The 15,562-nt window shown below is 43.9% G+C and overlaps 1 protein-coding gene across 2 annotated transcripts in view; it reads right to left on the bottom strand.

Annotated features, from left to right (window-relative positions):
• The window catches only part of KIFAP3 (kinesin associated protein 3), a 76,446-nt gene extending 61,601 nt beyond the window's left edge, over positions 1-14,845 (bottom strand). The window contains exons 1-8 of one of the 2 annotated variants that reach the window (XM_081865852.1): positions 14,707-14,845; positions 7,704-7,835; positions 6,851-7,005; positions 5,501-5,556; positions 4,673-4,814; positions 3,079-3,178; positions 2,744-2,868; positions 1,794-1,892 (exon numbers count right to left, since the gene is read on the bottom strand). In XM_081865852.1, the coding sequence (XP_081721978.1) occupies positions 1,794-1,892; positions 2,744-2,868; positions 3,079-3,178; positions 4,673-4,814; positions 5,501-5,556; positions 6,851-7,005; positions 7,704-7,835; positions 14,707-14,768 (871 nt within the window). In that variant the 5' untranslated portion in view covers positions 14,769-14,845. Of the gene's footprint in view, positions 1-1,793; positions 1,893-2,743; positions 2,869-3,078; positions 3,179-4,672; positions 4,815-5,500; positions 5,557-6,850; positions 7,006-7,703; positions 7,836-12,204; positions 12,398-14,706 lie in introns of those variants that run through there. The other variant, XM_081865851.1, reaches the window with a different exon arrangement.
• Between the last annotated feature and the right edge of the window lie 717 nt (positions 14,846-15,562).

The following is a 15,562-nucleotide window of genomic DNA, read 5'->3' on the forward strand; positions in this document are numbered from 1 at the left end:
TTATACCAATTATCGTAACAATATTAGACATGGCTTGGCTCCTACCTAGGGTTGCCATATTCCCAAAAGTGAAAATCTGGACAAAGTTGTTGACACTCCCCCCCCCCCCCCGGGGCACCACCTCTCTCTTTACAGAATCATCAGTGGACCATATTTAAGCAGCAAAGGTGGACTAGCACATTTCCTGAGTGGTTACTCAGAACTGTTTCCCTGGAGGTTTCAGAGGCAGAGAAACGCCTTTCAGTTGAGCTGGAATTTGATGGTTAGTCTTAAAGTTAAAGGAGCTCTCTTTCTAAATCTGCTACCTACAGTAAGACTTCTGAACAAAGGGAAACATTTCAAATAAATTATAGGAGAAGGTTTAAGTTCATTCCACCATAAGCATAAATAATAATAAGCTATACCCAGGCAGTATTATTTGTTACACATCCCACTGAAATCAATGGACTCTACAACTCATAATGAAAGGCAAATTCTATTCTCCAGTTGAATTATATGAATGAACAAAGCGTTAAGAGATTTCATACACTACTGATCTGTAGTCTTATCTATACTTCAACCAAGTGCCACAAAAGATTATACATGCTTCCAAATTGTGTAATAACATCCAACCATATTTAGGCATTGTGCCCAGGGAAGGTCACTTCGGTATTGCTAACACAGTGGACTGACTGTGCCAACAATATTTAGAAGAATATTGGGGTTCACATTTTCCTGTACTATTAATATCCATGATCTAGTATCAAATTTCCACAGAAAGTTTTATCTATTCAATATATTCTATCCATTCAGTGCCTTTTCACTTCCAGTGCTGTACACAAATTCTTAAACAAACGCTGGAAATTTCTCATTTTCTGATGGTCACTAGCTGATACCTAGTTGATGTTGGTAGTGCGCTAGGGCCTTAGCTCTGTGCAGGCCTCATGTAACCTGAAAGCAGGGGGCTTTTCTCAACAGATGACTTTGTAAGTAGAAATGATTGGCTGTTTAACAAAATTCATAGACTGTTTAATGAAAAAGTATATTAAGCAGTTTACATAAGACAGTCTAAAATGTTTATTTTAAAAATCAATAAAATAATCAAACTTTAAAAATAAATAAATGTAATTTATTTATAACAAATATTTACATACTGCTATTTCCTTTTTTAAAAAATCAAAGAGGTTTAATAATAATACATTTATTTATTTATTTATTTTTAAAAAATCAACTAGCTATTGCAGAAAGATGTGTCCTTAATTGCCTGCATAGGCCTGTGGAATAGAAAGGTTTTCAGCAGGCATTTACATTTTCAATGAAAAGTGCCTGTGGAACCTCTACTGCAGGCATCCCCAACCTTTGCCCCTCCAGATGTTTTGGACTACAATTCCATCATCCCTGACCACTGGTCCTGCTAGCTAGGGATCATGGGAGTTGTAGGCCAAACATCTGGAGGGCCGCAGGTTGGGGGCGCCTGCTCTACTGGGTCAATGACACAGCTCTGTTTTTTGTTGTTAGCATATGGGCCTCACCAACTCTAGGAACAACCAATGACACTCCAATAACAAAGTAACAAGTCTGGGTAAGCTTGCTGAAATAAAAATGTTTTTAACAGGTGTAAAAAAAACAACACAGTTCAGCAAAGGTGCCCACCTGCTATTAATAGCTGCAAAACCAAAATAAGCTTCGCTGAAATAGCAGTTCTGAGTAGCCCAAATAACTTCAGTGTTAAAAGGACATGAACAACCTTGGAGTCCTTGTCAACCATTTCCCTTAAGAATGGAGAAAGTAACTACTACATTAGGAATTTATACCTCGAAGTAGCTGCTCTTGCTTGACAACAAGCCCCTGGTACTTTTTAAAGGTTTTTTCATATTCTTTTTTCAGGGTCTGATTATCAGGATCTTCATCAAGTGAACACTGGGAGTTAAGAATATGCTCAACACATCGGGGAAAAAAGAAAGAACAGAAACTCTTCAGTCTTGAGTATAAGCAGTCTAATGCAATTCAAAGCTAGGATCTGACAACTTCTATAAGTAAAGCAATCAGATTAAAGGTAAAGGTAAAGGGACCCCTGTCCATTAGGTCCAGTTGTGACCGACTCTGGGGTTGCAGCGCTCATCTCACTTTATTGGCCGAGGGAGCCAGCGTACAGCTTCCCGGTCATGTGGCCAGCATGACTAAGCCGCTTCTGGCGAACCAGAGCAGCGCACGGAAACGCCGTTTACCTTCCTGCCAGAGCGGTACCTATTTATCTACTTGCACTTTGACGTGCTTTCGAACTGCTAGGTTGGCAGGAGTAGGGACCGAGCAACGGGAGCTTACCCCGTCGCGGGGATTTGAACCGCCGACCTTCTGATCGGCAAGTCCTAGGCTCTGTGGTTTAACCCACAGCGCCACCCATGTCCCAAAGCAATCAGACTAGTCTAAGGCAATTTGCTGTCTCAGCCTTATAATGAACAGTGAGCTCATCCCATCGGTGTGCATCCTTATGTAGTCAAAATGACACTATCCAGTCTTAAAGAGAAGTAATACCTGGCCTGCAGAACTTTAGGGGAGGAACCCTAAGAGGGGACCCCAAAATACTCCAATGGAGACTGAGCATTCTTAGTGAACACACAGTAGTGACTGGATTTTTTAAGGGAAGTTGATTGGAACTCTGAACAGGAGCACTAAATGCTACAATATTGTGTTGCAGTCCCACTTGTCTACTACAGATAACAAAGCTAAGGTGAAGGCTAAGATAAAATTACAGAAAGGATATCGGCTTTCTTCTTCTTCGTGAGTTCTTCCTGCCACAGCTCATGCCTCTTCAATTCATGATCAATGATGTTCATGCAGAGAGCCCCAATCTTGTAGTGTGTGATAAGTCCATGAAACTGAGAAAAACTACATTATGAAAAATACCAATAAAAAAAATCAGACCAGGGTGATTGGCTTTGAAACAAAACTTCTATTGCCAGTCTAACACATACAAAAACAGATCAGTGATGTTGCAACGATAGAGAGGTTCTACTCTGTGCTTCAGCATCCTCATTTAAAATATATATATTAAATTTTCAGAATACATTCATATACATTATAAATTATGTGACATACCTAGAGAAGCAGAAGAAAATATAAATGATATTAGTAGCAAGTTCTACACTTTGTTTCCAGTCCTCTCGTAGAACTCTGGCCAAAGCTCCCAGTGCAGTTTCTAAAGAAGGGGGAGAGTATGATCAGTCTCAGCCGTGGATTACATTGCATCAGGAAGCAAACATTCTTGCCCCGTAAGACCATCTGAAACATGCACTTAGCCACAAAATATATCCTGCCATTAAATATATATTCAATTCATGATCCCTCTAGAACTTGCTTTACAATATGCCATCTAGGCACACAAAAACGGCAAGCAAGTTTGCGTTAGGTGCAGAAAGCAGGAATGAGAACCAACCTCTGACTTAGATTACTGCAATGTGTTATACATCAAGGCTGCCTCTGAAGACAGCTCAGAAACTTCAGTGAGTGCAGAATTCAGCAGCCAGATTGCTCAACTGGGCAAGGTGCTTTGAGCCTATTGCACCGATCCTGGCCTGACTGCCCTGGCTACCAATTAGTTTCTGGGCCCAATTCAAAGTGCTAGTTTTGACCTATAAAGCCTGAAATGGCTCAGGACCTCAAGGACCGCCTCTCTCCCTATGAACCTAGCTGCTGACTGACATCCAATGCCCTTTTAAATGTGTTGTGGAAGGGGACATTACAGGGTTGTCTTTGTTCTTATGTATTTTGTGTAATTCTATGTTGTGAATTGTCCTATGGGTATTAGGGCGCTATAAAAATTTAATAAATATTTTTTTTAATTAAAAATGATAAAGATGAAAAATAGCAAGGAGCAAAGATGGAGAGGTATAAAGAATAGGAGCCAAAAATCAAAGCAAAAGACGCCAACACTAGAACAAGACAGTCAGTGTCTAAAGAGCTTCCACTTCAGCTTCTCACTGCTAGAAGTTAGAATTCTGTGTCTCAAGGGATCATAGTTTAGCAAACCAGGGGCTGAAAAATTCCTGGTTCAAGTAACTGTGAGGCAGAGTGATGCATATGCATATTAAAAAATAAGTAATTAAGATAAACCTAACAAACATGCATAAAGACTACTAAGTCTAACCAGGGCGGAGAGGGTGAAATGGCTGCTGAGTGATACTGAGGACTCGGTGACTTATAAGGTGTCTGTCTATGCCCTAGCAGCTAGGAACAGTGCTGTTTTTCTTAAAAAATGTTTAGGGGTACTCTCATTTTCCTACTCATATTGAAATACTGCCCCTCAATGAGGCCAAACTTAGATTCACAAAATGTTCAGGGGTATGCGTCCCCCTGCGTCCTCCAGAAAAAAGCACAGGCTAGGAAGATTAGGAAGAAAGAACTGAATGGGCTAGTGGTCAATTGCAAAGGGGACTCTGAGGACTAATTTGCATATTTTTTTTTGAGAATTACTTTTTATTCTGTGTAATAAGAAGTTTTGGTGGATTTGATCATGGTTTTACTACATATGTATGCTGTTCTGGTTTTCGTTTTCCTTCTCTGGATGATGCCAGGGCCTTTGGCTGGTACTTATCTGAAAAGCTTAAATGAAAATCTGACTACTAAGCCTGCTCCATTTACTGAGGCAAAATTCCCTTCACAAGCTGAAAGTTAGAAATAAGCCTAAAATTACCATTAAGCAGAAGTTCTTCCAGATTATCAGGATTTCTGGCCAGCTGCAGAATGAGTGCAGAGCCACGCACTTTATCAGGAATATCTTCATAAAGTAGTTCAATGTATTCGTCCATGTCATTGATATTGGCTACTTCATCAATCTGAAAATATCATGTAGAGAAAAAGAAAAATACTGCAGACACACCAGGAAACAAATTGCAAGTACTTATATTCATTTCTTATTTTTCATACAAGTAGTCCAACTGCATTTAAAGGATAATTTGTATAAGTAGCTAGTGAGGAATGAAATCTTGTCTAAACAGGTTTGAAATGAGACACAGAGATAAGTATGATTGAAAACTTCAGGGGTGGGGAAGATAGCCATTATGAACATGAATGTGCTACCCAAATTAATCATTTTATTTTGTAAAGTGTCAGTTTACATATCATTAAACACAGTAGTTAAGCAGCATAAAATTATATCAAACATTGTTTGAATTTTTTAAAACAACAACAACAAAGTGCACTATAGAATCACAGAATCGTAGAATTGGAAGGGACCCTGAGGGTCATCAAGCCCAACCCCCTGCAATGCAGGAATTTCAAGTAAAGCATCCATGACAGATGGCCATCTAACCTCAGCTTAAAACCTCTTCAAGGAAGGAATTCACCATTTTGCAATTTTACAAAATGGTTATGAAGTACATTATTATCATGTACTACTGCATCTTTCAGTAATTTTTAAACTTCGTCTAGAATAGATGAATTCATTCCAAACAAGTCAATGAGATGACAGAAAAGTTTAACTATACAGTATTTAAAATCCGCTAACTTTAACAATGCCTACCTCCATCCCTTCAAAAGGTGGTGGATCTTTTGGCTTATTGGATTTTTCCTTCTTTTCTATGGAAAGAAAACAGGGTCATAGCAATAAAGGCTCCTTTAACATTCTCGCTTTATTTTAAACCGTCTCTTTATGTTCAGCTCAAAAATGGATCTGGAGGAGAACTGAAAAGTGTTGGGTCAGTGGCACTCATACATGCCAAAGGCCTATGCATGCTTGGGGAAGTTCCATTGAAATCCATAGTTTACTGATTTCTAGGTAGACGTATTTTGAGGTCAGGGTATCAGTCTAGTCCATTATCACAGATTGCCACTTAGGTTACGCACAAAAGAAAAGAGCACACAAACTGCTTCTCTGGGCACACCTAAGGGGACACTATCCCTCCTAGCAGCAGCTCATCGCAACCTAAAGAATGTCATTCCAGAGGAGCAGCTGCCATTAGAAAGGCAAAACCACTAGAACGCCTATATTATGCAAAACCAATTGAAAATGAATGAATGATGAAGCCCCTTGGGGCAAAACAGGGGAAAATCCAGGAATTCTTGTCTCGTCTGCCTGTGCCAGCATCTACCAGTGCCAGTTTCTTATGTCTACCAACCTTATCATCATCATTAGACACTTAGAAGGCTATTCCATGGTACTCTCCATCACATAGAAATATACAAGAGAAGATGAAGAAATGAATATACTACGGGACTGACAAAATAGGAATTGCATTTTGTACATACTGGACTTGGTGGTTAACTGAATAAGCTACATTTTAATATGTTATGTGACGGTGTTGATTTTGACATTATGAGAAACTGTATTTAATTTTGAGAAGTAGTTTCTAGTAAATAACTTTACAATTGCTATTATTTGTCATTAGAAAGGTAGCATGGGTGTAGCCAGGATTTTTGTTAGTGGGGGCCATTGCTGAGCTTGGGAATCATGGGTAAAATACTCTGTAAATAGGACATTGCAGGGGGCTATAATTTAATGCAACCTTTTAGGATCCCAACCTTAAGGACTTTCCTTCTACTTTCCCTCTTCACACCCCCCCCCCAAAAAAAAACACTGATCAGAGTTGATTGAAAGCATCATGCGGCATCTTTCTCTATCTCACTAAATGAACATTTGGGAAAGAATTTTCAACAACAAAAATTCCAGCGATATTGCTTGATTAATAAAAACGTATTCATATTTTAGTGTTCTTCTACTTGGCTGGTTATGTTTTACCCAGAAAGTTGTTTATCTGGTGGAAAGAGAGGCTGCCTTCACCACTGCTCTTCTCCCCTCAATAAACAGGTAAAAGTGAGAGGTGCCTACACCACAGACTGTTTCAAAGTCTGCATTTAATCTTGTTTTGCCCACCTTTTGCCGATGAGGTGTCCCTGCGGTTCTGCAGGTAATACAGCAACTGTTCTACCTCTGCTAGTTTGGAGGGGTGAATGAGCTTGCATTCCTCCACCACCTTCCGAGCCAGGGAAGAAATGTCTGTGTTTGCATTGAGACTCTTCAGTCGGATGCTGTAAAATATAATCCAAGATTTTTCACTCTTAGCTAATGCAGATCTCATATACAGGTGACTCCCCACTTACGTGGGGGTTGCATTCTGTGGGGAGTCCACTGCAATACATACAGTCCCCCCCAGCTGTTGAGCGGGGTAGCACAGCAGCAGCGAGAGCTCCCACATGCCATTTTGGAGGCCTTGGAGTCTTTTTTCTGGACTTTTGGCTCATTGGTATCCTCTTTGGGCTCAGGGGAGGGTCTCCTAGCGAGCCACAAGGACTTTCCAGCTCTCCCCCACCATTTTGGGTTAGAATATTATGCTTTTTGTTTTTTCCTGAAATATTTGGCTTTTGAAAATCTTTTTGACACTTCCACTTCTTCTTCTTCTTCTTCTTCTTCTTCTTCTTCTTCTTCTTCTTAAATTTGTCTACCGCCCTTCATGCGAAGATCACAGGGTGGTTCACAACATTAAAATACAAAATGAGAACACAAAATACATAATAAAAATGAACAAAAGCCAAACCAAACCAATAACGCTCCTCCCAATTTTTTATATATTATGTAGAGTTGATATAGTTTACTATATGCTCAATCAAGTCTCAACTGATTTAGGTTATCGAAAATTTCCTGATTTAAACTTTTTGAAACTTTAAAAATGAAAAAAGCTAGACATCAAAGATATTTTAACAAGAACTTCTGAATACTATAAACTTACATTTTTTGACACTCCTTTCGCTCTCCCAGCATAGGATCTCCCATCTCCCCAAGGATGGTAGCTTCCACTTCATAGTGAACAATAAGTGCCTTTTCTGATGGATGTACATCAATATTCCCCCCTTTTACCTTCCTGTTAAGTAAGAAAAATTATGTGTAGCAATTATGCTGGGTGATAAGAAAAACATATATTTGATACAATAAGTTCAACTTATATTTGACCCTCTTGATATCCAAAGGTCCTACCGCCCTCCTTAGGCGGTCTCCTGCTACTATTGTATTTCTTTAAAGACTGGTTTGTTATTGGTCTTTTATGTTTTAAGCAATATGCTCCTAAAGTCCTTTTTTTTTCTTTTTAGCATCCCTTATTGACTTGCTTGTATTTCTTTGGCCAAAGTATATGTTCCTTTTTGTTCTCTTCATTTGGATAATACTTCTTGGCTTTGTCTCTCAGTACAAAGCCTTACTGTCATGTTTTGCTCCTGAAATGTGGGATACAACTAACTACTATTAAAACCATTTCTAATGAAAAAGCCATAAGGAAAAACATCTGATCCTAGAACAATAAGAATGACAGAGCCAATTACCGCTTCCCATCACCAAAACAAGCAGATACAATTCTCCTTTTCAGGTAAATAGAATTTTTTGTTACCTACACAGAACTTTTAGTGCAAAATGTACTTTAGACTGTTTTGTTTATTCTTGGAATAGTCAGCTGACGCAGTTACTACTATTCCCATTTTGACAAATGGAGAGCTAGCAAATGCAGATGTTTCTAGGAAAGCAGTATCTACCAGTTCCAGGCCATATTTGCATCATTCATCATTCCTGAGCTCCACTGACATGCTCCAGTGTGTCATCTAGCCCAACACATTTCAGTTGCTACAACAGGCAGAAAAAGCACTGTGGTCCACCAAAAACCTTAGCAATTTTCACTGAGGGGTTGTTGTTTGAGAACCACTGATACAGGAGATGCTATTTCAAGCAGCTGTCTCCATGGATGACACTTCAGATAGCAATCAGCACCTATTATTTGTCACAGTAACGGATGAGGAAATAAAGCTGAGCACACTACTTGGCCTTCCATCTACCAGGTGTACTATCAAGCCACAAGATTATAAAAATATATAAAGTACTGCTGGACTGCTGCAAAACCCAACAGTGATCAGAAAGAAGTCTCACAAACAGGGAATGAAGGTCACAGCCCTCCCGTTGCTTGTTCCCCAGGAACTAACATTCAGAGACATGAATCTTAGCAGCCACTGAAAAGTGCCCTCACATTTAAAGTTTATTCTGCTAAGTATCATGCCTTAGAAAGATGCCCTTGCACTGTCTGCTTTCTTCTTGCCATGAAGCAGTGCAAAAGCTTCCAAAAACACTTTCCTGTGGCATTGTCAAGCTTTCCCACCTATCGCTCAGCGGAAGAGAATATGTGCCTTGTGAGCAGATGGTCCCCCCAGGTCCAATCCCCCCGCTAGTCAATGTTCGAAATTAGCAAGGTGCCAGGTGCATTTTACACTTAGCTTTCGACCACTTGCGACCAAGTGAAGATGTCTGGGTGCCAGGATGGCACTTGATCTCTCACCATCTGGAGATGTATGCCTGGGGATCATTGGATCCCGACTCCTTTCACACACCAATACCCCATCCTGTAGAAGTCTTATCAGTTACTAGCCAATCCTGTAGAAGTCTTATCAGTTACTACCCAACTTCTAGAAGACATCTGTTTTTATAGATGTGCTGGAAGCTGCCCAGAGTGTTGAAGCAATGATTCTTCGACATCAACTTCATTGGATTGTTCATGTTGTTCAGATGCCTGATTATTGTCTTCCTAAGCAACTACTCCATTCCAAACTTTAAAAAGGAAAGTGTAATGGCAGTGGTCAACAAAAGAGGTTCAAAGATGCTCTCAAGGCAAATCTAACAAAATGTAGTAGAAACACCAACTGGGAAACACAAGCCTGCGAGGGCCCCAATTGGAGAACAGCCTTTACCAAAGGTGTCATGGGCTGTGAAGACGCTCAAACTCAGGACAAAAAAAGAGGAAGGCACGCTTGGCAAACCCCCACTGTGATCAACTCCCCCCTGGAAACCAATGTCCCCACTGTGGAAGGATGTGTGGATCCAGAATTGGCCTCCAGAGTCATTTACAGACTGACTTTTAAAACCGTGTTTATGGAAGACAATCTTACTCGACTACGACGGATCGCCAAAGAAGAAGTTGGCTAAGGATGATGTGAGTTGTGTTCCATCCAACACTTCATGGGGGGGACCTGATTCGGAGCAAGATGAGCCAATGGTCTGACTCAACTTGAGGCAGCTTCATCCCACTAAGTTCTCACCCCCACCTCAAGGGCCCTCACCTTCTCCCCCCACCCCACCCCAAGGACCCTCACCTTGTCCCCAAACCCACCGCCAACTTCAACCCGCCACCCCACCTCAAGGACCCTCACCTTGTCCCCCCACCTCACCTCAAGGACCCTCACCTTCTCCCTCCTCCCCACCCCAAGGACCCTCACCTTGTCCCCAAACCCACCGCCAACTTCAACCCGCCACCCCACCTCAAGGACCCTCACCTTGTCCCCCCACCCCACCTCAAGGACCCTCACCTTGTCCCCCCACCCCACCTCAAGGACCCTCACCTTGTCCCCCCACCCCACCTCAAGGACCCTCACCTTGTCCCCCCACCCCACCTCAAGGACCCTCACCTTGTCCCCCCACCCCACCTCAAGGACCCTCACCTTGTCCCCAAACCCACCGCCAACTTCAACCCGCCACCCCACCTCAAGGACCCTCACCTTGTCCCCCCACCTCACCTCAAGGACCCTCACCTTCTCCCTCCTCCCCACCCCAAGGACCCTCACCTTGTCCCCAAACCCACCGCCAACTTCAACCCGCCACCCCACCTCAAGGACCCTCACCTTGTCCCCCCACCCCACCTCAAGGACCCTCACCTTGTCCCCCCACCCCACCTCAAGGACCCTCACCTTGTCCCCCCACCCCACCTCAAGGACCCTCACCTTGTCCCCCCACCCCACCTCAAGGACCCTCACCTTGTCCCCCCACCTCACCTCAAGGACCCTCACCTTCTCCCTCCTCCCCACCCCAAGGACCCTCACCTTGTCCCCAAACCCACCGCCAACTTCAACCCGCCACCCCACCTCAAGGACCCTCACCTTGTCCCCCCACCCCACCTCAAGGACCCTCACCTTGTCCCCCCACCCCACCTCAAGGACCCTCACCTTGTCCCCCCACCTCACCTCAAGGACCCTCACCTTCTCCCTCCTCCCCACCCCAAGGACCCTCACCTTGTCCCCCCACCCCACCTCAAGGACCCTCACCTTGTCCCCCCACCCCACCTCAAGGACCCTCACCTTGTCCCCCCACCCCACCTCAAGGACCCTCACCTTGTCCCCCCACCTCACCTCAAGGACCCTCACCTTCTCCCTCCTCCCCACCCCAAGGACCCTCACCTTGTCCCCCCACCCCACCTCAAGGACCCTCACCTTGTCCCCCCACCCCACCTCAAGGACCCTCACCTTGTCCCCCCACCTCACCTCAAGGACCCTCACCTTGTCCCCCCACCCCACCTCAAGGACCCTCACCTTGTCCCCCCACCCCACCTCAAGGACCCTCACCTTGTCCCCCCACCTCACCTCAAGGACCCTCACCTTCTCCCTCCTCCCCACCCCAAGGACCCTCACCTTGTCCCCCCACCCCACCCCAAGGACCCTCACCTTGTCCCCCCACCCCACCTCAAGGACCCTCACCTTGTCCCCCCACCCCACCTCAAGGACCCTCACCTTGTCCCCCCACCTCACCTCAAGGACCCTCACCTTGTCCCCCCACCCCACCTCAAGGACCCTCACCTTGTCCCCCCACCCCACCTCAAGGACCCTCACCTTGTCCCCCCACCCCACCTCAAGGACCCTCACCTTGTCCCTCCTCCCCACCCCAAGGACCCTCACCTTATCCCCCCACCTCACCTCAAGGACCCTCACCTTCTCCCCCCTCCCCACCCCAAGGACCCTCACCTTGTCCCCAAACCCACCGCCAACTTCAACCCGCCACCCCACCTCAAGGACCCTCACCTTGTCCCTCCACCCCACCTCAAGGACCCTCACCTTGTCCCTCCACCCCACCTCAAGGACCCTCACCTTGTCCCTCCACCCCACCTCAAGGACCCTCACCCTGTCCCCAAACCCACCCTCACCTTCTCCCCCCACCCCAAGGACCCTCCCCTTCTCCCCAAACCCGCCGCCATCTTCTCTCCCCTCCCCCCCCGGCTTTTTCTCCACCTCCCACCACCTCACGACCCACAGCCCCCCACCCCAAACCTCTCCGCGACCCCCTCACCGGCGCCCCTCCCGCCCCCCCAACTCGTTGACACCTGAGTGGGGGGGGTGGGGGGAGAGAAGGGGAGGATGCTCGGCCGGGGGGGGGGGAGGAGGTGGGGCCGTTTCGCTGCCGCTCCCTCCACACCAGGCCCTGAGGCGCTCTACCTCTTGAGGTACCGGGCGTCCTCCCCCTGCATGGCGGCGGCCGCGGTGCTGAAGCGCGAGGGGGGCTGCGAGGGGCGCCCGTCGCCGGCGGACATCGGGGGGGGGGGCAGAGGGGGCGGGGAAGGCGCCGTTGCCAGGGAGACGGAGAGAGCGAGGGACGGAGAGGCGGCGGGCGGAGGCTGAGGGCAGAGAGGCGCAGGCGCAGGCGCGGTCTCCGAACTGCGCAGGCGCGCGCTGCGTCACGAGGGGGCGGGGCGAAGGGCTCTGAGGCGGTTGAGCTCTGTCAGTGTTGGAATATGTTCCTATATGTCTCTCTGTGAGAGACTGAATTTTAATTCAGTTAATGCGTCGTTGTTGCTTTTTTTTTATGTTGGGGTTTCTATTTTTCTGTGTTTTTAACTTTTCTTGTTGAGTCCCTCAACGGGGGGTGGTCGGAGGCGGGGTATCAATCAATCAATCAATCAATCATTAATAATAATAATATCTATTATTTGATTATTGATGTAAATCCCCAAAATGTATTTTCTATAATTAAATTTTTACCTCTGTCTTCAGTACATTTTATTTTATTGCTATGGCTGGTGGCTGATGCAAATAAAGATATTTTTGATTCTAATAATAATATATATTTTTAAATGTTGGGGTTCCTCTGTGTTTTTAACTTTTCTTGTTTTTAGTCTGTAAGCCGCCCTGAGTCCCTGTTATGGGGGTGGGGGGGGTATCAAGCAATCAATATTAATAATATCTATTATTTGATTATTGATGTAAACCCCCAAAATCTATTTTCTATAATTAAATTTTTACCTCTATCTTCAATACATTTTATTTTATTGCTATGGCTGGTGGCTGATGCAAATAAAGATTTTTCTAATTCTAATAATAATATATATTTTTTAAATGTTGGGGTTTCCATTCCTCTGTGTTTTTAACTTTTCTTGTTTTTAGTCTGTAAGCTGCCCTGAGTCCCTGTCGTGGGGGCGGGGGGGAGATGGGTAGCAATCAATCAATATTAATAATATCTATTATTTGATTATTGATGTAAACTCCCAAAATGTATTTTCTATAGTTAAATTTTTACCTCTATCTTCTTGTTTTTAATCTGTAAGCTGCCCTGAGTCCATGTCGTGGGGGTGGGGGGAAGATGGGGTATAAATAAATCTAGAATAATAATAATATTAATAATAGAGGAAATTTTCCAGGGGGGGATGTGTAGGCTGGCGTCCTAAAAAAAAATACTGAAAAGCTTAGAAAACATTCAGTTAACAACTTTGGGCAGGGCGGTCTCCCAAAGCTCAGCAACGTTTTGGCTGAGCTTTGAAAACACTTAATTAACAACTTGGGGGGGGCAGTCTTCCAAAAATGCTCAACAACTTTTTGGACAAAGCTCAACTATTGGGGGGCATCTCCCCCAAAAACAACTTTTTGGGGGGAGCCACAAAAATCCTGGCTACAGCCATGCTGGGATGTTGTTTCCAGGTGTTAGAAGTAACTACAAAATATCCTCTGTGCAAAACGAGGCTGCTTTTCTCAGATTTGATAGCATGGGGTTAAGTCCTGCTGTGTTCATAGAATCATAGAATTGTGGAGTTGGAAGAGACCCTGAGGGTCATCTAGTCTAACCCCCCCCCCCCGGCAATGCAGGAATCTCAACTAAAGCATCCCTGACAGATGGCCACCCAACTTCTGCTTAAATATCTCCAAGGAAGGAGAGTCTACAACATCCGATGGGAACCCCTTCCACTGCCGAACAGCTCTTGTTTTCAAAAAGTTCTTTCTGATCTTTACTCGGAATCTCCCTTCTTGCAATTTGGTTCAGGTCCTCCCCTCTGGAGAAGGAGAAAATAAGCTTGTTCCATGCGACAGCCCTTGAGATATTTGCAAATATCTCTGATGCTTAGCAGACAGAGGAGTAAAGGATTACTGGAGGGACTTTGGTAATTAATCCTGATAAGTTATGGTGGTGTCCTTCCAGTGAACAATGCCACTACCAATTCTAATGAAATATTTCCATTTACATACTGGGAAACTGAAACAGCTGTCCTATACATGCCAGTAATGGCCATATGAGTTCATATATGCACAAAGACAAAAGCAAGCAATCTGGAATATTCTGGGAATGGCTTCCAGAATATTGATCTCCATGAAGATGGGTGGGCCATTAAAAAAAAAAATCCATTATCTCACTGCTAGTCAATGGAGTATTGTAGATACCTGTATGACAGGAATGATTTTTTAAATAGGACCTCTTTCTGTGTGAAGTTATAAAATGCATGGCATTAGAATTCAACTCGGAATTTATCTGCATTGCAGGTGATGGGAGAGTGTCCAAGTTTGTTTAATACAAGATAATACCTTAACCTTACTTTGTGTCTGTAGTGTTTGTTTAATTTACTTTAACTGATTGTCTTTAATTTAACGCAAAAGGCAACCTACAAATGGTTGGTGGTAAAAATGGATATAAAAGGGATCTATGCCCATAAAATGAAATTATTGCAGTCCTACCTCGTTATGATGCTGAAAAATGGGTCCAAGGCTTCTTGCTGTCCAGGTACCTCGCCCATCATGATGGACTGTGATGTTCTTTTAGCATGTGACTGAATTGATACTTTAAAGGCAGCTTTGGTGAAAAGGGCATTGGTGTTGCTGAGACCCAGCATCTTAGTGACCTGTGAACTGTGACATCACTATGATAACTCCAGACTTTCTTGCTGGTAAGAAAAGGAAAGTCACAGTGGTCATTAACTTGTGCTCTTTGTCTTTCTGGGGTTTTGTTTTTCATGCATCTCTAAACATATTTTGTCCTAAAAATAACATTTATTTATTTTTGCAAATTTTAGTCCTTTTTTGAGCCAAATTTGTAAGATTTTGATACATTTTAATCCAAATGATTATTATGTTCTGATTCATCTAAATGGAGTCCATTTGCTTAAAAATGGTGACCAGATGAAATTCTCCTTCCCTATACGTGGGATGTATTTTTAAGGGAACATTTTAATTACAGTGGGCTGGATTTAACTAAGTTGTGCTTACGGAAGCCAGCACAAAAGTCTTGCTAGTGCAGTGGGACTTTCCTCCTTATTCTCCCCCTGTGCCTTTTCCAAATTTGTTCAGGAGGGTCAGGAGGACCCTGCAGGAAGAGAAGGGTGAAATGTTTGCAATGACAGAAAAATCTCATTAGTGCGATGTTGAATGCCGCCCTAAATACTTACATCATCATACATCATATATCATTTAATTTGTACGCCATCTTTTGAGCGTTCTAATCATGCTCATGGTGGATTACAACATGAAAAAATACATAATTACAAACACTAAAAGATGTCATAAACAAAAAAAGTCAAAAAGTACACAACAAAAT

The sequence above is a fragment of the Podarcis erhardii genome (genome assembly GCF_964252035.2).
Source record: "Podarcis erhardii genome assembly, chromosome: 6".
Classification (NCBI taxonomy): Eukaryota; Metazoa; Chordata; class Lepidosauria; order Squamata; family Lacertidae; genus Podarcis; species Podarcis erhardii.